At 48.8% G+C, this 26,918-nt stretch overlaps 1 protein-coding gene across 2 annotated transcripts in view; it reads right to left on the reverse strand.

Annotated features, from left to right (window-relative positions):
* Bet5 (blocked early in transport 5) overlaps positions 1–26,918 on the reverse strand; it is a 60,709-nt gene that overhangs the window by 20,120 nt on the left and 13,671 nt on the right. For both annotated transcript variants that reach the window (XM_068380350.1, XM_068380351.1), the window contains exon 3: positions 10,807–10,860. In XM_068380350.1, coding sequence (XP_068236451.1) covers positions 10,807–10,860 — 54 coding nt within the window. The remainder of the gene's footprint in view (positions 1–10,806; positions 10,861–26,918) is intronic.

Below are 26,918 nucleotides of genomic sequence, written 5' to 3' on the forward strand. Positions count from 1 at the left end.
CAGTTAGGTTCTTATTGCTGCATGAGGACATGCTAAAGCACTGCCCTATCAACACTGTCTTTTTTACTTTGTTACTTTTCTCAGAATGATTTATTGTTAATTTATTCTCATCATTTATTTATTTCCTTATTTCCTCTCACTGAGCCATCTTTCCCTATTGGAGCCCTTAGGCTTATAACATCTTGCTTTTCCAACTAGGGTTGTAGCTTGGCTAGTAATAATAATAAAATAATAAACAGAGACTCCTTTGCCGTCTTCCTTAGCAAAAAACTCTGAAGGCGGAACAAGGAGCAGCAGGTACAAAATAAAATGGAAACTTCAGAAAACTCTCATGAATTTCTGAGTCACTCCCTTCCTCCTACAAGTCTCTAACCTAGGTAGAGATGTCTTGTTTCCTAGGAGTCAACTCCTTAAGGTTCTGAATTCTGACCTCAATGCTTTAGAGGTTTAATTCTAGCTCTCCCAACCAAGAATTAGTTCAAGCAGGCCCTGGTCTGAGAACATAATATCTTTCTAGTTAATATTTATTTCTTAATATAGCGCCTGGCGTAACAAAGTTTCAACACCAGACACTCATGGTCATGTAGACATCAAGTTCTACTTGATGTCATGCAAGCTCTTGACGCTCAGTGCCACGTGACTTTCAGAACAATAATGCTTGCGATTAAAAAAGGCTCGCGATCCAGACGCTCGGAGCTATGCCAATCACGTCTAGTGAAAGCTAGATAACCAACACTCTGTTGTTGTCACGCACAGCTCGGCGCGAGGCGTCACGCTCAGCTCGGCGCGAGGCGTCACGCTCAGCTTGGCGCGAGGCGTCACACTCAGCTCGGCGCGAGGTGTCACGCTCAGCTTGGCGCGAGGCGTCACGCTCAGCTTGGCGCGAGGCGTCACACTCAGCTTGGCGCGAGGTGCCATGCTCAGCCACCTGGCGAGCGCCATCATGCTCAGCTGCTTGGCACTCGCCATCAAGTTCAGCTCTTTTTAAAAGGTAAGAACATTGAATGCTCATTACCTGACAAGAATGATTTTAATTTTGTTTTCAGCTTCGCGCCTGATGCGCGCAATTGTTTAAAGTTAGAAAACACTTTTACCTCGCCTTACCTACGGCGAGGGCGAGCGTTCTGGGGATCGTCAATAGAAAACGCTCGAGGGGACTTCTGCTCGGGTCTTACAAGACGGTAAGCGCCAGGCTATGCCTCTCGTTTCCCTTCGCCGCTCGACTTTACTTCTCCCATGGGTCCGGGAGCTTGAAAGAGGTCTAAGGCTAGGATAATGACAGGTCCGAACAGAAGCACCCTCCACTGTATTGAATAAAATTCACTGCACTAATTTAGCACTAAAAATTTGCATTTTTGGCTCTTTGGTATAAAACCAAAAGTATACACGCCCGTAGAGGGAGAACTTACTATTCTGTCAAGGGCTTGAATGGGAAAGCAATAGTCACTGAATCCCATATAAAATGTAACAAAATATTTAATAAAAAATATTAACATATTACATGAATAGATATAGGAATAAAGAATATATCTATAAATTTAAACCAACCCTTAATATTAAGGGGTTCCAATATAAGACGAATAGTCACATTTAACAATTGGAACATTTATAAATATTATACGAAAAAATTAAGTATTCCAAAAACGAACAAGTAAACAACGATACAAAGAATCGTGTGACTATATCGATTGTCATGAATACTACGTCGTATAAAAATTAACTGAACGCTAATTCTCTTTAATCTTTGTAAACAGATTAGCTAAGGAAAAAATACTAACGGCCAATATAATAGGAAAATGACATATTCCTTTTATCTAATATAATCTAACAACTTAGGTTTTAAAGAAAATTGTACTTTTCATAAATATCGATACAAAGAGCATTACTGTAACGATAGACTGAGGACTGCGTAGCATAAATAAAAATGAACGCTAGATAATCTTTAAAACAGATCGAAGATTATCCTAAGAAAGCATACCAAAAGGACAAAAATGTTCTTAAAATAATATAATCCTTTAATTTTATATAAGTAAATACTTTGTAAGATAGTACAGTATTAACTTATCATTCTTTATAGAAAAAGAAAGAAAATGCAAGTCACACTCAAGCTTACGTCAAATGACTGCGACGTCATAGACGAGGCGAGTGTTTACCTATTGCCATATGCTTTCGTTAGTTAAAAATAGGTTAAAAAAAAAAAATTTAATTCTACCTTTACACTATAACATAGCGATAAAATATTAAACAAAAACCTAATAAGCGAAAGCTCAAACCCAAAACGAGAGTACATCACCAAGGTACTGCTAAAATCCAGGTTAAACACGAGTAAATTCCATTTCTAGTAGCCAGTATGGCGGCAGAAGAAAATCTGATACTAGGAGGGATAGTTTGACCTAACTCCGTGGTGGCGCTAGTATATACCTGGCATATCTGTGCAATTGCTGAAAGTTTTGAATTTTCTGCCAGACAGAAGCATAAAGCTATTATATATAACCAGCGGGCAAGTTTAAATGTTTAAAAATGACAAATTCGAAGAAAATTTGTATTTTTCCTAACCATACAAACCTTAGCTATTTACAAAAGGTATTACTTTTAGCGTAGCTGAAATGGCGAGCCATTAGAATTTAACGAGGGTGTATTACCCCCGCGCTAGTTAGCGGGGGGGGGGGTAGGGGAGTGGTAGCTAGCTACCCCTCCTCCCCCTCACACACAGGTGAATACTCACTTCACTTAGAGGTAGGACTTGTCTTGGGGGACAGGGCTGGCGGGCAAATATGTGTAAATAGCTAAGGCTTGTATGGTTAGGAAAAATACAAATTATCTTCGAATTTGTCATTTGTTCCGTAACCGAAATACAAACCACGCTATTTACAAAGGGTGACTTATCCCTTAGGAAGGGTGGAAAGTCCCCAGCCATACTGGCTTTGGCTTTACCCGGGGACTCAGAATCCGAGTGAGTCGCACTCGAGAAAAGGAGTCCCTGCACCTCACAAGTTCCTTGCTCCGCAAGGAACCATGTGGCCTACGTAAGCTTGTGTGTGAAGGAAGAAGTGTGACTCGTCCTAGGCAGTTGACCTGGAGTTCCAGAAGGAACTCTGGGTTAGGACGTTCCCAATACCACCTCGTCAGGGTATGGGGGACGCGACAGTATTGACTCAATACTCGGAACACAAGGAAGCATGGTTTACCTGCAGAGGTTCGAGGTCAGCTATGCAGAGACCAGGATGCTGCTTCCCCGTAGAGGGGATGATGAAGAAAGAAGTAAGGGCCAGACATACTTCTTTCGTTCATGCAGACTAAAACCTGATAACAATGCCCTCAACCTTTTGCTACCTGTCCAAAAGGGAGCCTGAGGTTAGACCAGCTGTTGTGTAGCCACCACAGAGCGATAGAAAACGTATTGAGACTCCTGTGGTTCACGCCCTGCAGGAAGCGGGCTGCGAAGGTCATCAGACGCTTCCTGACTCCAGCTGGTAGCACCTGCGTCACAGAGTAGTATTACTCGAAGGCGAGGGACGTTGCGATGTATCCAACATCGTGCTGTAGGGCGACGTGACGGGGGAGGGTCTGAAGACAGGACGAGATGAATGTCCTTGAGTCCGGGCTGAAGAGGTATACTGGTGACTCTCCCCCCCCCCCATGTCCTCCTTGTGTTCCCAAATCGGCTGCAACTGAGGACAAACTGCAGCTGTTCCCAGCGCTAACCTCTCGATTCCTTACTGGCAAGAAAGAGAAGGTCTTGGGACATCAGACACAGAATGGAGACTCGAAATCTTGAATGAATCGGACCGAAGGGCCGGGACCCTCAGATTCTGAGTCTAGCCAACAACTCAGGAGCGAGCCTGAATGTTGCCTTCCCCTCTTCCTTAGAAAGGGGGGAGTAGTAAGAGACCAAGAAGATTGCTTACACACTGGCCGTGGCCAGAGTGAGCAGAAGACCCAAGGCGGAATACAATCCGAGGCCTGTCGTAAAAGGGTCTTGAGAAGATCTCTTAAAGGACTAAAAGTCCGAGCCATGCTCCAAGTTGGAGGTCTTCCTCCGACTAGGGCAGGGACGATCGTAGCTTCGCATGAGCGAGGATAGATCCAGCGGGCAGGAAAAAGTTATTCCTTTAAGCCTGAAGGTCAGGGAAAGGCTGAGCGACAGGCTTCATTGCCGAGAGCGGAAAGGAGTTTCCTCCCGCCGAAAGGCAATAAGACTGTTATTGCTGGAGAAGAGGCCTCAAGGGAAGAGGTATATCTCCCAAGGCACCAACCACCTTAGACTCTTCACTTTGCCTGGGAGACCCCTGTGGATGACTATCGCAGATGACGCGACCTCCGTACCGCGACTGTAGCGGGTTGTCTCTTCTAGAGGAGGAAGCGTAGTGTCTCCAGGCATGAAGCCGAAGCGACGTCCCGGTTCGGGAGAGATGTCGCAGTGTGGTTGCTTGAGTAGTCTGCGCCGTGGGAGAAGCTCTCCCGGGAGATCCGTCAGGGGAAGCAGAGGGTCCAGAAACCGTTCTGCGAGTAGTCCCAGTGGAGCTCTCCCATTGAAAGGTTGACAGACAACCTGGTCTTGTTGAGGCCCATTGTCCGCAGAAAAAAAGGAGGGAAGACGCAGGCGTCGAAGTTGTCCCACCATCACCGGAATGCATCTTGCCAGTGTCTCGGGGTCTGAGACTGGGGGGAAGACTAGCGGAAGCTTGAGGTTCCAAGCTGTCGCGATCAGGTCCCCCAGACCAGCACTTGCTGGTTACCCAAGGTCAAAGACCCCTAGGTACACTCTCTCTATGAGGCTCTGCTCGGATAGTCTGAGAGAAACATTCCCCTGCCTGGAATGAGAGAGCCGATGGTGGTATTGAGAGAATCTCAATCATCCCGGTATCTCTACTGCAAGATGTGAAGGTGTGAAAATGCGTCCCCTGCTGGTTAGAATGAAGTCGACGCGCAACGGGGAGACTCGGCAGTAGCTGTAGGATCTGAAGAGGGGCCAGACTAAGGCCCCTAAGCCTGCCTGAATGATGGAGAGGTATCCTTCAGGTCTTGACCATAGGCCTGGACCGGAACATGCCCCCCCCCCCCCTTTCCTTTGACGAGTCCGAGAACCGCATCAAGAATGTGGGGAAAGGACGAGAATATCCACTACCATCAAGAGGCTCCATAGGTCAACACCCATTGCAGGTCTAATAGTTCCGCTGGTCCCATAGGGCTAGGGAGTCCGGTTAAACATTGCCTGAAGCCACCGGAACTTGGATCGCCCCACATGGAACTTATCCTGAGGCGACCGTTCGGACTATAGACGGGTCAATGAGGAAAGAAGAACTAGGAAACGTTCCAAGGTAGGGCTGAAAGCTCTGCTTGACTGAGAACAGGTACTGCGACTCTCCTCAGTCTTGCCACAGTCAACCGAAAGGAAGGCTCGGAGGATGTGGTAACAGAATCTGGCGTCCCCAGGTGGTCACCCATCCAAGTACCGACGTTGCTTAACCTCGCTGGATGGACGAGAAGCGGGGTTTCCAATGTGGTAAGGCGGTTGACTCAATATCATGGCCAGATACTCCAGATGTTGAGGCAGAGGAAGAGAAGGCTCCAAGCAAAATACCATGAGCCCACACTCATGGTAAGCATCCGGAAGCTTGTCCCGGCGCTGAAGAAGGTCGAAACCCGAGCCTACAGGAGTTGACCAGCCCTCCAAACAGCAGAGGAGGCGGAAGCCTGCCCCTGAGCGGCCAAGAGGAAGGCAGGGAGAGTTCTCTGGGGAAACAAACCTGCTATGCCACGGCGGGATAGCCACACTGCATCATAAGCAGGAATACTTGCAGTCTAGGCTGAATTCGACGAGCACCCTGGAAGATGGATGGAATGGAAACTGAAAGTACCCGTCCTTCCGATCCAGGGTTTTTAAGGAGTCCTGTCGCCTCGTTACCAGTCTGATCGATTCTGCTGGCCGAAGTTTGTTCGACAAACTTGATCGGGGCTGAGAGGTCGACTATGGACATCCCCTCTCAGATCCTTCCTTACAAGAAAGGATAGACTGAGGGGGCCGGGGGTGAAGCCGTCGATGATCCTAAGGAAGACCTTCGCCTAAGGTATGGATCATTCTGCCCAACCGGGCAACTCTGCTGACGCTATGGCATAGAGGTTCAGAGACACTGAATTCGCTGACAGAGACGGCAGGCGCGATATCCTTGGCTATTCACAGAGAATATGCGGGAATGGGCATCGGGAAGCTGTCATTCGGATGAGTAACCTTAAGCATCCTCCCAGCGAAAAACCTGCAATCCTAGAGTTCGTGAACTCCTTTTAGGACTATGCCCCCCCGGGGGAGTCTCCCGTGCCATCTGTTCCTGACAGGAGAAAACTGCAATTGGACACCTTGTCCCAGTTGTCGTAGCCAATAACTTAGGCCGACGTGGTTGAAAGAAAAGGCGCTGGAGCCCTGCAGAGTCTGGAAGAAAGCGCCTTGGAGGAGTGAAACCGGAAGTCGATTTACTCCGCACAGCAGCTGTCTAAGTCTCTGTCCTTGGGCACAAACAAACTCTTCTCAAGGATGGAAGGGTGTCTGAGGTCGTCGACCTCCACAGATGAGACACCCGAAGGAAGCCCTCAGTCAGCGCGTCCAGATGGTACAACATCGAGCTTGTCCGCAAGTTAGATACTTAACGACGAAAGGCCAAGGTGCCTGAGCTCGAGAGGAGGAAAGTACCCTTGATCTTCCTGTAGCTTCCTTGAACCAAACCTCGGGCCGTAACCGAGGAGGGAAAGAACCTGGTAAGCTCCCAGAGGAAGAGGTAAGCAGTCACCCCTTGTCCGATGGAGAAATCTCGAACGGAAAGCCCCCCCCGCCAAAAATCCTTCCAGGGAATGACGGGGAAGGGCTAACCCAGGTTCAGGAATAGAGGAGTGTTGCTCAGATCTCCCTTAAGTTTCTCCTATTCTGCAAGTGCCATGCTCTGTGTTTACGGGGTGAGACAATGTTCTGGAAATACGCTCCAGAAGAACTCGCCAGGCTGGTCATGCTGCGAAAACCCCATTGGGAATCGTGGTCGCAATTGCCCTGGAGCTCGCGCGACGGGAATTCCTGGTGGTCGGTGGGTGATAACCCATAGACGAGCATTGGATACTGCAAGAAATAAGCCAACATTTGTGCGAAGAAACACTGTAGTTTCGCGCGACGGAACACCATCCGTCTGCGCGATGGAAAAAACCGTTGGTTCGCGCGTGGGCGAACATTGGAGATCATGAGCGTAGACGTGCAGGCACGTGGGCGTGTGGGCGCGCGGGCGAGCGGTCGCGCGGTTGCACGGGCGAGCGGTCGCGCGGTTGCACGGGCGAGCGGTCGCGCGGTTGCGCGGGCGAGCGGTCGCGCGGGCGAGCGGTCGAGCGGGCGAGCGGGCGCGCGGTCGCGCGGGCGCGCGGGCGAGCGGGCGCGCGGGCGCGCAGTCGCGCGGTCGCGCAGGCGAGCGGTCGCGCGGGCGCGCAGGCGAGCGGTCGCGCAGGCGAGCGGTCGCGCGGGCGCGCAGGCGAGCGGTCGCGCGGGCGCGCAGGCGAGCGGTCGTGAGGGTGGGCAGGTGGATGAGAGCGAGTCCGAGGCGGCGAACACAAGCGTTAGCGCGATGGCGAGGAAACGCGCTGCCGCGTGGGCGAGGAGGACTGCTGGCGATATGGATCAACAAGCGATCGGTGGTGAGCTGGTGAGCGCTAACGCGCAGGTTGGCGATGGCGCGTTGTGATATGCCGACGCGATGGTCGAGCAGTATGCGCAGGTGAGCGATCGTGCGATGGCGAGCAGTATGCGAAGGTGAGAGATCGCGAGCAGTGGTGAGCATGCGCAGGGTCGCGCGATGGTGATCAGTATGCGCAGGGTCGCGTGATGGTGATCAGCATGCCAGGGTCGCGCGATGGCGATCAGCATGCGCAGGTTGGCGGTCGCGCGATGGCGAACAGCATCTGCAGGTGGGCGATCGCGTGATGGCGAACAGCATACGCAGTTGAGGGTCGCGCGATGGTGATCAGCATGCGCAGGGTTGAGCGATGGTGATCAGCATCCGCAGGTGTGCGGTCGCGCGATGGCGATCAGCATCCGCAGTTGAGGGTCGTGCGATGGCGATCAGCATCCGCAGTTGAGGGTTGCGCGATGGCGATCAGCATCCGCAGGTGAGGGTCGCGCGATGGCGATCAGCATCTGCCGTTGAGGGTCGCGCGATGGCGATCAGCATCCGCAGTTGAGGGTAGCGCGATGGTGATCAGCATCCGCAGTTGAGGGTCGCGCGATGGCGATCAGCATCCGCAGTTGAGGGTCGCGCGATGGCGATCAGCATCCGCAGTTGAGGGTCGCGCGATGGCGATCAGCATCCGCAGTTGAGGGTTGTGCGATGGCGATCAGCATCCGCAGTTGAGGGTCGCGCGATGGCGATCAGCATCCGCAGTTGAGGGTCGCGCGATGGCGATCAGCATGCGCAGGTGAGCTAGTAGCTGGCGAACCATGTTCCTTCAGAAGTGTTGGAGAACGTTGGCGTGCCGGCTGTAACACACGTGGGCGATCCGGAGATCGCTGGCGAGCTGATGATCGCTGGCGGGCTGATGATCGCTGGCGGGCTGATGATCGCTGGCGGGCTGATGATCGCTGACGAGCTGATGATCGCTGGCGAGCTGATGATCGCTGACGAGCTGATGATCGCTGACGAGCAGAAGGCTACGCATGGATGCCTGCGCAAAGAAGAAGAGTCCTTGACCCCGACCTGAACCGAAGTTCTAGATCGCGAGGGCGAACGTGGGCGCACAGGGCGCGTAACAGGAACCAACAGGAACCGCAGGGAAGATCATCTTGAAAGCGCTGACGAACAGGAGAGCGCTGATGAGCAGAAGGGCGCGCAGGGAAACCCTGACACGCAAGGGAAGAACCCCCGTGGGGGCAACCCTTTGCCCCGAAGGGATCGTTGTCCGCCGGGAGACTGATGTCCATCGGAAGACCGCTGTCCGTCGGGCAGACCGTTGTCCGTCGGGAAGACCGTTGCCCGTCGGAAGACGAGATCAGACTGCTGTCCATCTGCACCAAGGCGGAAGATCGAGAAAAAGGAGTTGTAGGCTGCAAACGGAGATCCAAAAGGCGCCTCAAGCACCCTTATAGGGAGATGAGAGGCCCTTACGGCGAGGGAGGCCAACAGCAACAGCAACAGAAGAAACCTCCGAAGAGGAGTCTCTATGAGTGTACTCTCTCGCGAACGAAAGAGAAACACTTCGTGGAAGAGACTGGTCAGCCAGTGACCTAAAAGGAGCAATCCTCCAAAGAGGAGCTCCTGCAGTTGCCCAGCCCCTTGAGCGAAACTGCAGGTGCGACCGCTCAGCACCAAGAGCATAGTCGCACGAAAAAAAGGCAAGAGAAGAACCCCCCAAAAGGGGAAAAACTCAAGCCTGGACAGGAAAAACTTCCCTCGGAAGGAAAGTTATCCGCCCAAGGAGGCAAGCCTCCTGACTGTTCTAAAATGAACTGGAGAGCTGTCCGTCGACACGGGAGTACTACCAGTAGAAGGAGACACGCCCCTGACGAAAATACAAGGGGGGAGGCAGCAACAGCCGAATCCCCAGGACTCCACCAGACAGCTCACACCGTTGCTATATTACAGAAACGAACTAGATCGGTAACTGTAAAAAAAAAAAAAAAAAAAATAAAACAAATAATATTAGTACACATTCATTCCCCCGGGAAGGCTCCGAAGAGGAATTCCGAGGGAAAGGAACAAGAATTACACAACAGGCACGTGCCCTCACAACCACTTACACTCGCGGAAGGAGAGCTGTAACCAAAACAGAATTATAACAATTATAATTATGTAACTATGTAATTATGTAATTTAAAAATGAATGAACACTAAAGAAAGAACGAAAACCCCGAAAGGAATCGTTCTACAAGCTGAAAAACAAAAAACAACTACAATTAGATTCATAACTAATTGATACAAACGTATGGCGTAGCAACCCCCCACACGGAAAGGAAGCTAGGCTACAAGGGCGTAGTAACACGTAGTAAAAGGGTGAACGACCTCAAGAGAGAGAGAGAGAGAAAGACATAAGTCAAACTCGATCGCCACCCATAAAATACGCCGTGGTGGCCTAACTGCCGAAGCCTCCACGTAGATATCGTACACTACACACACACATCTGAAAAGGAAACTTACTTATTTCTATACTCAAATATATATACAAACATGAAAACATGTTTACATATATATTGAGTAAATGAAAAGTAAGCGATTAAGTAAAGACAAAAAAGACAATGGCTGCCAAGCGAGGACCAAGACAGAGACGTCTGTCACAGTCCGAGCCAAAAGTTAAAGTGAGTATTCACCTGTGTGTGAGGGGGAGGAGGGGTAGCTAGCTACCACTCCCCTACCCCCCCCCCCGCTAACTAGCGCGGGGGTAATACACCCTTGTTAAATTCTAATGGCTCGCCATTTCAGCTACGCTAAAAGTAATACCCTTTGTAAATAGCGTGGTTTGTATTTCGGTTACGGAACAAATGGAAATTCTGTGGCAACCTGGTGACCAGGGATTCCCCCTCTCACCACCAGTCATTAACCAACTACTTGGTCAACAAATAAATGGTCGTTCCAGCAACATTACAGACATACTGTAACTATATTCTAAAGAATGAAAGGTTTGTATACACATAGGTACAAATAGGTTAATGACAAAGCTTGCAACTGATGCTAACTCGAGTAAATAATTAAAAAAACTAGTAAATAATTAAAAAATTGATTGAATCATTACACGATACTCAGTACAATATGTAGCTCTTTTCTTTAAATAGAAAGTGATACAAACCTTGCTGACAAATGATTTGAGTGAAAAAATCATTCCATACAACAGCTTTGCCTCCTGAAAAGAAAAGAGCAGTGAAATATAAATAGTTTATTGCTGACACTACAGTATAATATACAATATAAAGTAAAATTAGTTTCTTTTATATCCACAGATTGAGTATATGGCTAACATAATACATATACAGTATTACTTTCATATTAATAGAAAAATAATACTTTCCAAACATATCTTAATCATACAAACCAATGTTTTACAAATGGATTCTCAGCCTCTATTTACCATTAGAGTACTAGATTAGGTAAAAATCAAAATTTTTTAGTAATTTGTATTTTTCCTAACAGTACTTACCTCGAACTACTTTCTTAGGAGGATCTGGGATCTCCTTAATCACCGTCCAAGAATTTTGCGTAGTTCCCCCTCTCTCCGCTACCTTGTAGGGGCGCTCCAGGGCGGAAGGATTCTCGCCCTGGAGCGACCCCGGGTCAGCGCGCGAGGCCGCGCTTGTTAGCCCGTCAGTAAGCGTATATTCAAGTCCTCCTCGAACTCCTGTAAGATACTCGGGGTAGGATGAGAGGGCCATAACCCGAAAGTAGTTCGAGGTAAGTACTGTTAGGAAAAATACAAATTATTAAAAATTTGTGATTTGTTCCAACACGGAGTACTTACTTCGAACTACTTTCTTAGGAGACTTATACTTTAGGAGGAGGGAGTGGCTTACAGTTCGGAATATTTGAGACTTCCTGGGGAGCGAGGCCTAGATAGGAGGCTAGGTCTGGGTTGCCCAGGGACAGGTAGGAGAGTAGGGGAGAGCACGCAAAAGTCTACCTTATGTACAACTCACCTTTAATTATAATCCTGACATGAAGTGCCTCAGCGTCCCACTCTCACATGGAGGGTGGATGGGGAATAAAGGATGGGATATAGGGAACAAGGGGGATAGTAAGGAGGAACCTGTGTCGCTTACGATTAACTTCCCAAAGGGCTACCCGGGGACCAAACTACTAAACTTGTTGCATAGCCGAAATGACTGGTCCGATGGAGAAGGCATCCAGGGACTTTCTTGTACAGTCCTTGAGGTAGTGGGCTGTAAAGGTGGACTGCCTAGCCCAAGTGCCTGCTCATAGGATCTGACCTACCGCCATGTTAGTGTCAAAGGTCAAGGATGTACTAAAGCCCCTAATATCATGGGGTCTTGGGGTACCAGGAACCGTAGAGCCCTCACTCTCATAAGATCTTTTTATAACCTGACGCAGCCAAAAGGATATGGTGTTCTTGGAAACTGCCTTCTTGATTGGACCTGTGGAAACAAAACAAACTCTTAACAGCTGGTCTGAGTTTGGCCGTTCTGCTGAGATATTTCCAGACCGTCCTTACGGGGCACAAGAGCAGGTCTTCCGGGTTGTTCGAACGCAGAATTGCCAGACTGGAGAATTCCTCAAACCTAGGATCCGCAATTGCAGGGTTCTGGGTTTTCGCCACGAACTCTGGCAAGAACTTAAACGTCATATCTTTCCAACCATTCGAGTGGGAGTCCTTAAAGGATAGCCCGTACCGCTCGCTCACTCGTTTTGCCGAGGCCCGAGCTAGTAAGAAGACGGTTTTGAGGGTGAGGTCTTTGTCCAGAATATCTTTGATTGTGTCGAAAGGAGGCCTCGAGAGGGCCCTGAGGACCTTGGCTACATCCCACTGGGGAACCCTCGAAAAGCGGGGGTCACACGACTGTTCAAAACTCCTGATGAGCATTGAAATGTGGCGCAAGGTACCCAGGTTGATGCCCTTAAGCTGGAAAACCTGGCCCAGTGCCGCCCGAACTCCCTTGATGGCTGGGATGGAGACTACGAGGTCGTCCCTCAAGTGCACTAGGAAGTCTGCGATATTGTGGACCGAAGCGTCTAAGGGCCGCAGGTTCTGAGTGGCACACCATTTGACAAATGTTGCCCATTTCGCCTGGTACACAACGCTTGAGAACTTCCGCAGATAGCCCGACATCCTGTCCGCAGTTTTGTCCGAGAAGCCTTCCTTCCTTAATAGGCGCTTGATAACCTCCAAGCGTGTAGCCTCAGCCCGTGGGTTTTCGTGTACCCTTCGGAAGTGAGGCAGACTTAGCAGGTCTTCTCTTGCCGGTAAGGGCCAAGGAGGAAGAGTGGCCAGGTCCTGAAGATCCGTGAACCACTCTCTCTCCGACCACCAGGGCGCTACCAAAATCATCTTTGTGGACTTGGACTGTCTTAGCCTGTTGTTGACCTCCCTGATGATCTCGAAGGGTGGAAAGGCGTAGATGTCGAGGTTGTCCCATGGGTGCTGGAAGGCGTCCTCGAAGGCTGCTGTCGGGTCTGGCACCGGGGAGCAGAATACGGGGAGTTTTGTGTTGAGCCTTGTGGCGAACATGTCTATCACTGGGGAGCCCCGACGTCGAAGGACTTCTTTTGCCACCTGGGGGTGAAGGGACCATTCTGACCCCACCACTTGTCCTGTCCTGCTCAGTCCATCTGCCAAGACATTCCTTTTACCAGGGATGAACCTGGCCGTTATCAGAATGTGGTTCAATTTGGCCCATTCTAGAATCTGAGCCGATAGGTCGCACAGTTCCCTTGACCTTAAGCCTCCCTGCTTCTTGATGTACGCCACCATCGTGGCGTTGTCGCACATGAGTGCCACCGAGTTCCCTCGGAGTAGACGGGCGAATTCTACCAAGGCTCTTTGAACTGCCATGAGCTCCAGGAGATTGATGTGGCGGGTCTTTTCCTCCACTGACCATTTCCCCTCCACTGTTTCCTCGAGGAGATGAGCTCCCCACCCCTCCTTCGATGCGTCCGTGAAGAGCAGTATCTCCGGAGTGGGGGAGCCGAACAGAATTCCCTTCAATGTGTGTCTCCTGTCGGACCACCAGAGGAGAGCGTCCTTGGAGGAAAGGGACACCGGGACTATCTTCTGCGGGGGCTCTCCCACTGACCAGAAGTCTTTCAGGTTTCATTGGATCGGCCTGAGCTTGAGCCTGCCCTGTGGAACCAACTTCTCCAAGGAGACCAGGTGACCTACTAACCTCTGCCAAGCTTAGGCCCTCACCGGAGTGCCCGCTAGGAACGGTCGAATCACCTGATCCAGGTTGTCCAGTCTCTCCTAAGAGGGGAAGACTCTCATCAGCGGAGAGTCTAGCACCATCCCCAGGTACGTCATCCTGGTGGTGGGGACTAGCTGCGACTTCTCGAGATTGACCGTAATCCCGAGGTCCTTGTAGAAATTCAACAGGAGGGAGCCTTGATCCCCTAAGTCTGCCTCTGAGATTGAAAGCAGCAACCAGTCGTCGAGGTACCTGATCAGCCTGATGCCCCGCTTGTGTGCCCAGGCTGAGACCAGGGCGAAGACTCTCGTGAACACTTGAGGCGCTGTCGACAGGCCGAAGCAGAGGGTTCTGAACTGAAGAGTCATAGGCCCCACCTTACTCAGAGGAACTTTCTGCTGGAAGGGTGAAAGGGAATTTGAAAGTAGGCATCCTTGAGATCCAGGGACATCATGAAATCCCCTTTTCTCAAGGCTGCCATCACCGACTTCGGCATGTCCATCTTGAAGGGGGTCTTCTTGATGAACTTGTTCAACACCGAGAGGTCGATGACTGGCCTCCACCCTCCCGTCGCCTTCTCCACCAGGAAGAGTCTGCTGTAGAAGCCCGGAGATGGCTCGTGCATGGGTTGCAGGGCTCCCTTGTTCAACATAGCCTCCACTTCTGCCTGTAGTGCTACTTTCTTCTCTGAGTCCTTGGGCGCCAGGCACTCTGCCCGATGTTCGGGGATCAACGGGGGAGGGTCCAACAGGAAGGGGTTCCTGTATCCCTCCCTGAGAATCGCTACCGTCCATGGGTCCGCTCCGTTGTCCCGCCATGCTTGCCAATAATGTTTGAGGCATCCCCCTACCTGAGGCGTGGGAAGGTGAAGGGGTCCTCCCTCCCTATCTCCTTCTAGGAAGACGGTTGGAACGGCCTCTCCTTGACCCTGAGAACTTGGGTTTAAAAGAGGCCTGAGGTTGGGCACCTCCCCTCCTGGAGGGCCGAGGAGACTGGTTCCAGGAAGAGGTGGAAGCCTCCTGTCTCGCCGGGGGCGTAGGCAGGTAGGCTCCGTCTGCCGAAGGTCTTCTCACAGGGGGTCACCTAGGTAACTGCTGCCTGGGTTCAGCCGCGCTCTTCATTTTGTTAACCCTCTCCATCGTCTCGGCTACTTCTTGCAGGGGGAACACTGTCTCACCCCAGACGAGAGAGTTCCTCAGGGACTTCGCTTCTCGCTCGGGGAGCCTACGGGATAGCCTATTCAGTACCGTGACCCTCCTCCTCAGGACCCAGTTGGCCGTCTGAGTAAGGGACTGGAAGGTAAGAAACTTCATGGCCTTACCCCCAGAGCGGATCAGTTCTTGCAAAAGAGCCTGGTTGTCAGGGATTGACAGGTCGTGTGCAAGCTGAAACCCTGCCAACATACAGGCCCACCAGTCCAGCCAAGAGGTGACATTAACAATATCCTGCGAGGTATCCTCCATCATGGAGGCCTCCGCTTGTGAGAAGACCACCGGTGCGTTGAGGCTGCGCTCGTCCGTGTTGCCCTGGTTCAGGGTAGCGACCGCTTCATCCAAAGTGCGAGGCCCAGAGTGTCGACCGTCAGGCACATTAGAATTTCTTCTGGGTCTTGAGACCCGGCAGGAGCTTGAAGGAACCCTGTGCTTTCAACGAATTCTTAGTGCCCGACACAAAACGGTTCACATGTTCCATTCCCAGGGCAACATCGGGTGCTAATGGTAGGGTCAGTGACGGTTTCCGCTGGACAGGATTGTCAACCATCCTGCCCAGACCTGAGAGCCAAGCTTGCTCCACTGCTGGCTGAGGCTCGTCTAAATGGTGCCGTCGGATGAGCGCTAGCACCTTCCGATAAGATGAGATCTCGTCCGGGGAGCACTCGCCTGAACCCACAAGCTCGTCCACGATCTGCTCCTCCACGTCGGAGGGTTCCTCGGACACGGAGGGATCTGCAGGCGCGGAGGCATCCCTCCCCTCCTGGATGGGTGGTGGAGCGGCTGCCCCCGTCAAGGGTAGAGCTGCCGGAGCGGAGGTAGCCGTCATGGGTCTACCCTTTCCCGGGGCTATCCGGACGGAGCTGGTCGATGGTCGCGGCAGTGGTGCATCCCGAAACTTGGCCGGGGCTGCTGCGACGAAAGATACAGAAGTTGAGCCGCTGGGTCTAACCAGCGGCAGTTCCCAACACACGGGTGGAGCCGCCGACTTAAGACGGGGCAGCTGAAAGTGTGCCAACGGCTGCACCCGTCTGGCGGGCGGAGCCGAAGAGACACTGCGCAAGGGTACGGAAGCGGCTCCAGCAGCCACCGAGGAAGGCACTGGAGCAGCAACCTTCTTGCTCGACTCCCTACGGTGTCGGACTACGGTGATATACCTTTTCCTAGAAGAAGACTTCCACCAGTACTTCCTCCTCAAGGACCTCGACCTCTTCCTGGTCGGGCTGACGTGGGAGCTTGATCTCCTCCTCCTCCTGGAGTCCCATTCACTGGCACTGTCTGACGAGTAGGAGCTGTAGGAAGAGTAGTCGTCGGAGGAATACGAGGTTGCTGAGTCGTCCGTTTCGATGACAAGTTTCCTTGGGGTCCTTGGTCTGGAACTCGGGGACAAGGGCTCCATGAAGTCCGGCGGAAGCATCGTTGCTGGCACCGGGGCCGAGCGGATGGCAGGTCGAGAGGTGAACCACCAGTCGAATTACCCCTCCATCCTCATGGGGGACCTGAAGGGAGTCCTGGGTGCTGTCCACACGATGGAGTCAGGGTCCGACGAGCACGTGGGTCATCTTTCTTTGTTCCGACCACCCCCGGAACCCGCTGAACCTGAAAAACACTGTTCAGGCGTGGGGGTAGGCGCTGATTCGGGCTTCCCCCACACCGGGTCTTCATCTAAGACATGTCCTGCGGGCACCATGTCGTCGTCTACTACACACTTCCGCCAAACTAGCAGACCCCCCACTCGTCTGCGAAGGCCCCTTATCCACAGATTCCCCGACATCAGACTCATGGGGAACGGCAATGGGCCGTTTCCCCGAAACGGACTTACCTCGTCCCCTACTCTGGGTAGGGGAAGACGAAGGAGAACCCCTCTCTGATTGGGCTGAGGGCAACGTAAGCGGCGAAACACTGTCCGACTTCTTCGAGATCTCTTGGTTGGCTTCTTTTTCTTCCTGGCGAACAAGGTCCATTGCAGCTCCGGCCAAGACTCGCACTCAGGACACGTGGAGGTCGGGGAACACCTATTCCCCCGACACGAGGAGCACAAGGTGTGCGGGTCGACCTCGGGCCTCGAGAGCCATGCTCTGCAAGACTTACCACCTTGGGCCCCGGGACAGCGACGCTGTGATTCCATGGTGAAAGCGAACACGCAAACAACACAAGAACACAAGGGGAAGGTGAGGAACACAACGGGAACACATGGAACACAAGGGAAAGGAACACACGGGAACACATGGGACAAGGGATGGAGAACACAAAGGAACACAGGGTACACAGGGTGATCGGACGGGATAAGAGAGAGAGAGCGGCGAGATGTAATCTACGCCGCGACCAGACGCTTACTGACGAGCTAACAAGCGCGGCCTCGCGCGCTGCCCCTGGGTCGCTCCAGGGCAAGTATCCTTCCGCCCCGAAGCGCCCCTACAAGGTAGCAGAGAGAGGGGGAACTACGCAAAATTCTTGGTCGGTGATTAAGGAGATCCCAGATCCTCCTACAAAAGTAGTTCGAGGTAAGTACTCCATGTTGGAACAATTTCTCAAAAAGTCAGTCAATGGTTGGTTATTACCAAAAAAAAGGACATCGCTAGAAGGTACAGACTTATCCATAAGATATTTAATACAACTAAACACAATGCAATATACTGTAAAAAGTCAATGTGGGTAAGAGGTTGACACTTGTATAGTGGACCATATCAAATTCATACAGTTACAGGTATCTTAATAGACATAAAGATGATGTTTGTCTACAAAACATGCAAGGTTCTTTCAATGACAATGATCAATCAGTGACTCTACAAGCATTGATGTTCACGTTTCTTATACTGATAACCATAGCTTTGGAGTTTGCTTCTGTATCAGGCTGTGAGAAAATTATAATTGAGGCTACTCACAAGTCTGGTAATTGCCTGGACCTAGTATACACTGATTTCTTCCTACACATATACAAAAGTACGTACTTTAATAGGAGTCTTTTCAGCGTAGCTGGAACTCGGTTGTCAAAATTTTAATGTGTCAGTAGCTAATGGGGTGGTAGGGAAGGCCCATCCGGTGTCCATGCTACATCAACGATTACCTCCGGTGTCCACACTCCATCAATGCTTGAGCAGTCTCGGTGTGGCCAGTCACTAAGTGATCAGTCTTCCCCTCTACCTACTAGGAGCATACCTACTTCACCCAGCCGATTTTGCAAAGGACCGAGCGCATAGCATAGCTCCTTCATCAGGACTAGGGCAGCCCCCCTCTTCCTTTTCCTTCTTTAGTGTTTCGGAAGTCTTCCAGATAGGCGACGAAAGACGTCCTCATATTAGTCCAGGAAGACTGCTTGATAGGTGTCGTGTACATATGACTTTTACCGTTTATCTCCTTATGGGAAAGACAGTACTGTAGAGTACCAAGAAATGAGTTCCTAAGTACCAGGAATGTTCTCATCCCAGAGTATATGTGTCGGTACAGGTGATTGCTACCTGTGCTCTGTTTCTTATGAGAGCGGTTGGAATGCAGCACTCTGCCCTCTTTCTCTTCCTGGACAATATCTCATTCGGGAGAGAGAGGGGGAAGTGGTGTGTGCTGAAATTTGTCCTGATTAAATGAAACATTAATATGTGCCACTTTTGAACCTGGGTTCAGTTTCATTCCGAATACAATGCCCTCGACAAAACTCTGCAACTTCACCCATAGATCAATATGTCACCTAAGATGTCCGATCAACGTAGCTGCGTGTTGCCAATAATCTCTCACCATGTACGAAAGTACGGTATGTACCAGGAGGAGCAGTACGTACTAAGATCATATCCTGCTTTGAGCAGTGTGTGTTACAGGTGTTCATGTGCCTGTTACCAGCTTTTATTCTAGTACGAGAGTGAGTTCCAAGACCCTCGATCCTTCCTTCCAACAGTTCCCAAGAGACAATGAGTTCAGGACTGACCTGAATGTCCCAAGAATCATCAAGGCACCCCATCTCGTATGTGCCATCATTGGTAAGCCTACTCCACCACCCACAGGCCTACATGCCACTCAGTGCCACATTGTTACATTCTCCCATCACGAACTGAAGCTATTAGTGCTTCTCCTACCTATGAGGGCACAGGAGCTAAAAGCACGTAAGCCTCTGTGAAGTCAACTTCAAGTTGTCATCACATCCTCTACAGAGTTTCGTTCAGATTCTGTTTTTGGTCCACTACAAGAAGACACTAGAAGGATTTTCATGAGCTGATAAGCCTTCAGACGCAACACCAACAGCTCAAAAAAAGAAAAAAAAAAAAATCATCGCTTAAGACCACTCATTCAGTCATACGAGACTTGTCTAAGCTTCCCCCATATATGAGTAAGAGTCCAAGTCTCAAGAGACATTAACCTATTCCTCTACCTAGTTTCCTAGGAGAAGCAGCGCCGTACCAAATCCCTCCCCTTCTCAAGAAGATGTTTCGGTATGAGATAACTGAGCTCAGGTTTCTGGTGCTAGTGTAAATCACATGCAAGATCAAGCAAGCACTGTTGGTCAGGACATTAGCAACTATCCTTTTCTCTCTAATGCACTGGGACAATCCCATGACGCTTCAGTGATGCCCAAACTTTAAAGAACGTCGAGATAACCATTGGCACATACCATGAGCTTTTCCACTTAGGAATATACAGTCTTTGTACGTTCTCCAGTAAGAAACAAGACAAAGTTTCATACCAGGATATTTCCTTCCCGAGAATACATTTTGGTACGTGTTATAGGAGTGCACACACCTGCCTTCACAGCTCAATCTTGTACAAAACTGAACATACACACTCTGCACAGGATAGGTGTTTCCCTCCTTCCCTTCCCTTTTTGGAAAGTTCCCGAGATAACACCCCAAACCTGGCCTTCTGTATCGCTATCAGTCTCTATTCGCTCCGTTACCACTTGTGCAATTTTGGTGCAACCAGTCACTATGGAAACAATCTTCTACTTACTGAACATACACCACGAGATCAGAAACCTCGTGATTGGACCTCTTGCCCCTGTTTCTTAATGTCATTTGAATTACATAACTTCTTGCATCTGCTTCATTCCCACTTTTCCAGTCCAGGATACAGATGATAGAAGAACCTATGATTATTCACATCACAGGCACAAACTACAAGATCTTCCTTTCGTAAGGACCAAGGTTTCCTTGCAGTCTTCCCTTTACGTTTCATCTTCACGGTGTAAAAGTAATCATTTATAGTTAGGGAAGATACAAGTTACTTTTAAAGATTCATGATTTTTTCAAAATATTTTTGTCTTTGCAGAATGATTTTTGTTTTATGCTCTTTCAGCCTCCTAATTGTCTCACATCTCTCTTCGTCTTTCAGGATCAACAGCACCCTGCACACAACAGGGCAAGCATGACGACCTAGATCTACATAGAATGACAGTACTGTACCTGAAGAAAACTAGTTTATAATGAGAATGGAGAACTCTGACCTCTCCTAGTACATAAGGAGTACACACTGATTATGGGATATTGGAGATTCTGAAATACTGTACTACAGTTATACTCATTTTCAGTGATGTCTTGATTCAAGATGTACCACAGATAGATAGACAGCCACTACAAAGAATAATTGTAAGAGTTAATTGTGACATTTCAATTTAAATTTTGTGGACAGTATGTAGTGTATCCTACTGAGGTACTAGACCAAACAATAGAGACCATTTTATGATGTGCACACTGCTATTAATATTATTAGTCATAGAATGAATACAAATCTTGGAAAATGATTATTCATCGTCAAGCTCATGTGCCAGTGACAAGTGGTAAGCGCAGAGTAGTCTCTTCATCCTCTACTGGCAGAAATGTCTCCCTTTGTGCAACTCCTCGTCATTCAACACCATCTAAACAAAAAAAGTTCCTGCACCTATTCCCCAGTTCTAGCCCTAGTAGTGGCCCTAGAAGATGCCTTTTAACGCCTGTGGGTCAATGCAAATGTCTACGCTTTCTGACGTTCTGTCTGATTCTAAGGATAATAGCAGGTGCTGACAAGCTTGAATCTAAGGGTATCCCTGGTGGCTCCCAAATGGCCATATGCCAAACTGTACCAAGACCTGCTGATGCTTCTGATTGAGGCTATTCTCTTGGAAAAAAGGACAAGGGAGTCCATGATCTGAGCATGAGACCTTCCTTGGAAGTGTGCTAAGGGTAGTTTAATTATGAACTCGAAATAACATGCTCACAGAACATGAATCCACTCATCTTGTGGTCATCTGGGGGCCACCAAGGTCATCCTAAGGCCTGGCACAATCAACCCTCAGTTGATTAGCCGACAATTTGCTTGAAATTATAGTAAAGTGTAGGAGTATCAATCGTACTAAGGGTGTTGGATGACATCTTCGAATGCCGCAAAAGGATTGGGAATGAGGAGAAACACTGGTAGTTGCCTGTTCAGCCAAGTGCCAAAAAGGTAAATCCCCAAAGAGCCAGAAGCCATTCTCCCACCCAAAGAAATAGGGAAAATTCTGAACAAACTGCCCCTGGTGACTGAGTGCATCTGCTAGAACATTCTTCCTTCTGGAATTAACCTCGCTAACAATTCTACTACGCTGACCACTCCCCAGATGTGTACTTTGGCAACTCGCAAGGCTTGGAAGTGGCAGTGCCTCCTTGCTTGTTGACGTAAGCCACAATCATAGTGTTGTAACTGATCAATACTACAGAGTTCCAATCAAATCCATTGCTTACATTTCCACCTGGCTGGTATGCAAGTGCTTTCTGGAACCACACACCCAAGGCAACTGATTCCTCATGTGTGAGCGCCACCTCTCCCTTAATGTGTCTAAAAATAGCATCATCTCTAGAGGTGGGGAGTGAAGTGGAACTCCTATGGTTAGGTTCCATCGTTCAACTATCAGGAAAGGTCATCCTGTTTCATTGGGACTGAAAGGGAAGGGAAATTGCTGCCTGCTGACCAGTGAATCTTCAGACACCATTGAGGTGACCGAGGAACATGTTCTCCAATGAGAAAAGATGTTCCAGAAGACATTACCACTGTCAACCCAGAGTTCTTGATTGTGTAGGAACAGATGTACCATATCCCTGAGCCTCTTGATATTGTCATCTCATGGAAAGACACTCGCTGCTGCCTTGTATCTGCATGTTTGGGTGCTTCACTCTCTGTTTAGGAGTGAGACTATAAGACTTTTCCTGATTGACCACGATCCCCAAATCATAACAAAATTAAAGCAGTCTGTCCCAATCCTGAAGCAATTACCTTCTAGTGGCAGCCAGGACCAGCTAATCGTCAAAATACTTCAAGAGGCGCATCTCCTTCGAGTGGGCCCAAGCTGCGAACCAGCGTGAACACTAGCTTGAGCACTCATGGGGTGGTAGACAGTTCCAAGCACAGGGGTTTGAGTTGGTACACTACTACCCCCAAGTAAACAGTGGAGGCACCTTATGTAAAACTGATAGATGGGTATCTGGAAGTATGCATCCTTCAGGTCCACAAAAAGCATGAAGTATTCCTCTCTGATGGCAGACTGCTAGGTGCCTGCAATCTCCACCCTGAACAAGGTATGAAGACCAAACTTGTTTAGTGGAGAGCTTGAAGACAGGTCTCCTACACCCAGCCGACTTCTCTACCATGAAAAGTCGACTGTAGAAGCCAAGAAAACCATCTTTTATGACTTCAAACGTGTTCATCTCCTCCATCGCTTCCACCTTCATAGCTAAGGCTAGAGTTTTCGGAGATTTTAAAGAAAACTCCAGAATGTCATGTCAACAGAGTGCAAGTGAGAGAAGGATAAAGAACTATGAAGGGCAGGTGGTATCCATTCAAAAGGACTTCCACCAGCCACTATTCTGCTCCATGTTGCTGCCACGTTGCTTAATGGCATGACAAGCATCTTGCCATTTACAGCAGCTGGAGGAGGGGATAACCCACTTCATCGCACCTTTTTTCCCTTCTTACCTCTACCGCTCCTCCTAAACTGGCCAAGCTGGTCACGAAAGGGTGGAGCATTGTCCACAGCTTTCCTCAAAGGAAGAAGTAGATGGAGATGCAGATCAGGCTGTAGAGGCAGCCAGAGCTTTCTTTCAAAGCTCATCTCAATGGTGTGGCAGGGACCGAATGTCTCAACACAGCTGTCTATGAAAGGCCTGGACCCTTAAAGGTGACTGCAGGTGGATAGAGGAGTTATATCTAGCCTTCTTCCACTTTCTGCCATTGCCTCTATGTCCAGTGGAAAGAGAGCCAATGCTTTCAACTGTCCAATTTTCCTGAGGAAGGGGAGATGACTTACTCTCTCCTCTTCAGGACTCAATTGGCCCACTGATTTATTGCTGTGCCACGAAGGGTGGGAATGCAGGGAAAGGGTATGGATTCACACCCTAGGGCACATGGAATCTCCTTTGCTAAGAAAAAGTGAGAGGCAAGATGTTCAACTAGTTAGGCTGAAAAGAATTCTCAGATCCAGAGATCTGCTAGTAAACTCTGTCCCTGGCCCAGCGAGGAATTTTCAACCATGGCAACTAAAGGGCGATCTTGGATCCTTGAGGGACACCAAAATGATTGATAAATGACAGTGAACTTTTTCTTGTTCTCAGGATTTGCCAGATTCTAAAAAGCTGCAAAGTAAGTCACTCCCCCTGACCAGTAGTCCAACCAGGTTTCCTGGAAGCTCATCACAGAGATAATTTCTATGCTGGCAAACTCGGACGCTAAGAAAATTGTTAACTACAAGCCAAGTTTTTCTACAGAGGTCCCAGATGTTAACGTAGTCACTGCCACAGCAATAAGTAGAGAGGAAAGGATGGCCTCCTTCACAAAATACAATCTCCTCTGACTGGTGAGCACATGATGTACGATTTTTTACGATGGACCTGAATGTAAAGAGTTGCTTGGCCCTGAGACCTAGAAGTCTACTCTGTTTATTACTTCCCAGGTCAGTTCAGACCAGGATAGCTTCAGAGTGGGCCTCAAAGCACGGAACAATGGAGTTCTTCCCACCTTTGACTGGTGCTCTGGTTGCCTCCACTACGTCATTAAATTCTCTAACGAGAGATAAGACCTTCATGAAGGTAGTAGGTAGTAGGTTGGCCAGGGCACCAGCCACCCGTTGAGATACTACCGCTAGAGAGTTATGGGGTCCTTTGACTGGCCAGACAGTATTATATTGGGTCTTTCTCTCTGGTTACGGTTCACTTTCCCTTTGCCTACACATACACTGAATGGTATGGCCTATTCTTTACAGATTCTTCTCTGTCCTCATACACCTGACAACACTGAAATTACCAAACAATTCTTCTTCATCCAAAGGGTTACTGCACTGTAATTGTTTAGTGGCCATTTTTCTCTTCTTAAGGGTAGAGGAGACTCTTTAGCTATGGTAAGCAGCTCTTCTAGGAGAAGGACACTCCAAAATCAAACCATTGTTCTCTAGTCTTGGGTAGTGCCATAGCCTCTGTACCATGGTCTTCCACTTTCTTGGGTTAGAGTTCTCTTGCTTGAGGGTACACTCAGGCAAGCTGTTCTGTCTTGTTTCTCTTCCTCTTGTTTTGTTCACGTTTTTATAGTTTGTATAGATATTTATTTTAATGTTACTCTTCTTAAAAATTTTATTTTTCCTTGTTTCCTTTCCTCACTGGGCTATTTTCCCTGTTGGAGCCCCTGGGCTTATAGCATACTGCTTCTCCAACTAGGGTTTTAGCTTGGCAAGTAATAATAATAATAATAAAGGTTGATTTAGTTTCTGATTCTCTTTATCCTGAACTGGAAGCTGAAGGGTATATTGTGTCCTTGGGATCCTCACTCGGGAAGGAAGAGGCCTTGATTTGTTTTGAAGGATAGTCTCAGGTTTCCCAGTTTCCTCTCTGGTCCTAAGATCTGGACAGAAACTTACGGTCTATTAAATTTCTTATTCCTGACCTAGATGTCAATCTTTGGCAACGTCATTCAATTAGCGGTAGTTCATTATGCATGTTGCATAAGATTTTTCATAATTCTGACCCTCCTTTACTTTCAGATCTTCCTGGACAATTCCATCCTGTTCGTAATACTCGGCAGGCAGTTAATTCTAATAGCCAGGCTTTCTCCATCATAAGGCTCAATACTACACAGTATTCTAGAAGTTTTATTCCAGCTGTGACCAAGTTGTGGAATGATCTTCCTAATCGGGTAGTTGAATCAGTAGAACTTCAAAAGTTCAAAGTTGGAGCAAATGTTTTTATGTTGAACGGGCTGATATAAGTCTTTTTATAGTTTATATATGACACATCTGTTTTGATGTTTTTAGAATGATTTATTGTTAATTTTTTCTCATCATTTATTTATTTCCTTATTTCCTTTCCTCACTGGGCTATTTTTCCCTATTGGAGCCCTTGGGCTTATAGCATCTTGCTTTTCCAACTAGGGTTGTAGCTTGGCTATTAATAGTAATAATAATAATAATAATAATAATAATATCCTGAGGAAATTGAAGCAGTTTCTAAAGGACATTATTTCCTTATTAGTCAAACACTCTCAGTCTTGGGTGACGGGATGAAGGCCTATACCACTAAAGGGCTCACAGGATAACTTGTCAACCGACTTGTCCTTGGACTGTCAAGGTTGAGTAGTCCCTATGGTGGCCTTGAGGATACCTTCTACTTGTCCAATTGAGAGGACTCTTTCTTGCTCATATGGGTATCAGACAGACGGGCGTCTCTTAACTGAAACTTTAGAATGCCATTTGGTGTTGATCTCCCTGTCACCCAAGGAATACTTAGGGGTACAAGATAGAGCTATCTACTCCTTAACTCTTGTTGGGCTTTGAATCATGTCTCCTGCTAAGTGAATATAGGAGGTTCTCACTGACGAACATTCCCGTGTGGGACGATCGTGTGAGGACTAGTCACAAGAAACCCTAGTGCGAGTTGGCCTAACACTGGGAGAATGAGTGCATAACTTCAGTCTTTTAAAACCTAAAACTTGGAGAACACTAATGTGACCTAAATTAGCTGAAAGTTTTTAAGAGCATGTTAACCTCCCTACGTGTGGAGATCTAGAGAATGGGAGTCCATTATGTTAGGTTCCAGCACATGGTTATCAAGCGCATAGGGTTCTTAATCTTGGAGGTACCAAGCATGGAGATCTGGTGCATAGGGATATAATGCCTGGGGATCCAGTGGGTAGGGTTCTGGTTTGAGGAGATTCCACTTATGGAGATCTTGCGTTTAGGAATCTAACGCGAGGGGATCCAGTGAATAAGGTTCTGGTTCGAGGAGATTCCACTCATAGAGACCTAGCACATAGGGGTTCAGTGTGTGGATTGTGGGGACATAGCGTGTAGGAATCCAGTACTGTACGTTGAGATCTAGCACATGAAGATCTAGCAGGCAAAGTCCTAAGGTATGAGGTTTCTGCATGTGAATTTATGGGGATCTAGCACGTGAAGAACTAGCACACAAAGTAATAAGGTATGAGATTTCTCCATGTGAATTTCTGCGGACCTAGCACAAGGATAACTAGCACGCAAAGTAATAAGGTACTGCATGTGAATTTTTAGAGCATGGAGACCTAGCTCATGACAGAGCTGCACTTAACGAGACTCAACACGTGGATTTACTGTCTGCAGGAGCTCTATGAATGGAGACTTAGCACATGGGGATGGCTAGCACGAGTACCTTGCACGTGGGGACCGCTCGCTTGGAGATCTAACATTAGGAGACCTGGCATGTGGAGACTTAAGGTGAGACGCTCCAAAGTTTCTAGCCTAACTAGAATGTGATCATAAGCTCTCATGAGATCGTGTGCATAGGGGTAGCCATGCTTGAGAAGCAAATTTTGAGCATGGAGGCTTTGCATGTAAAAGCCTTGTACATAAAGACATACAGTATAAGGCTGATGAGATGATCGTACAT

Source organism: Palaemon carinicauda, chromosome 9 (genome assembly GCF_036898095.1).
Source record: "Palaemon carinicauda isolate YSFRI2023 chromosome 9, ASM3689809v2, whole genome shotgun sequence".
Lineage (NCBI taxonomy): Eukaryota > Metazoa > Arthropoda > Malacostraca > Decapoda > Palaemonidae > Palaemon > Palaemon carinicauda.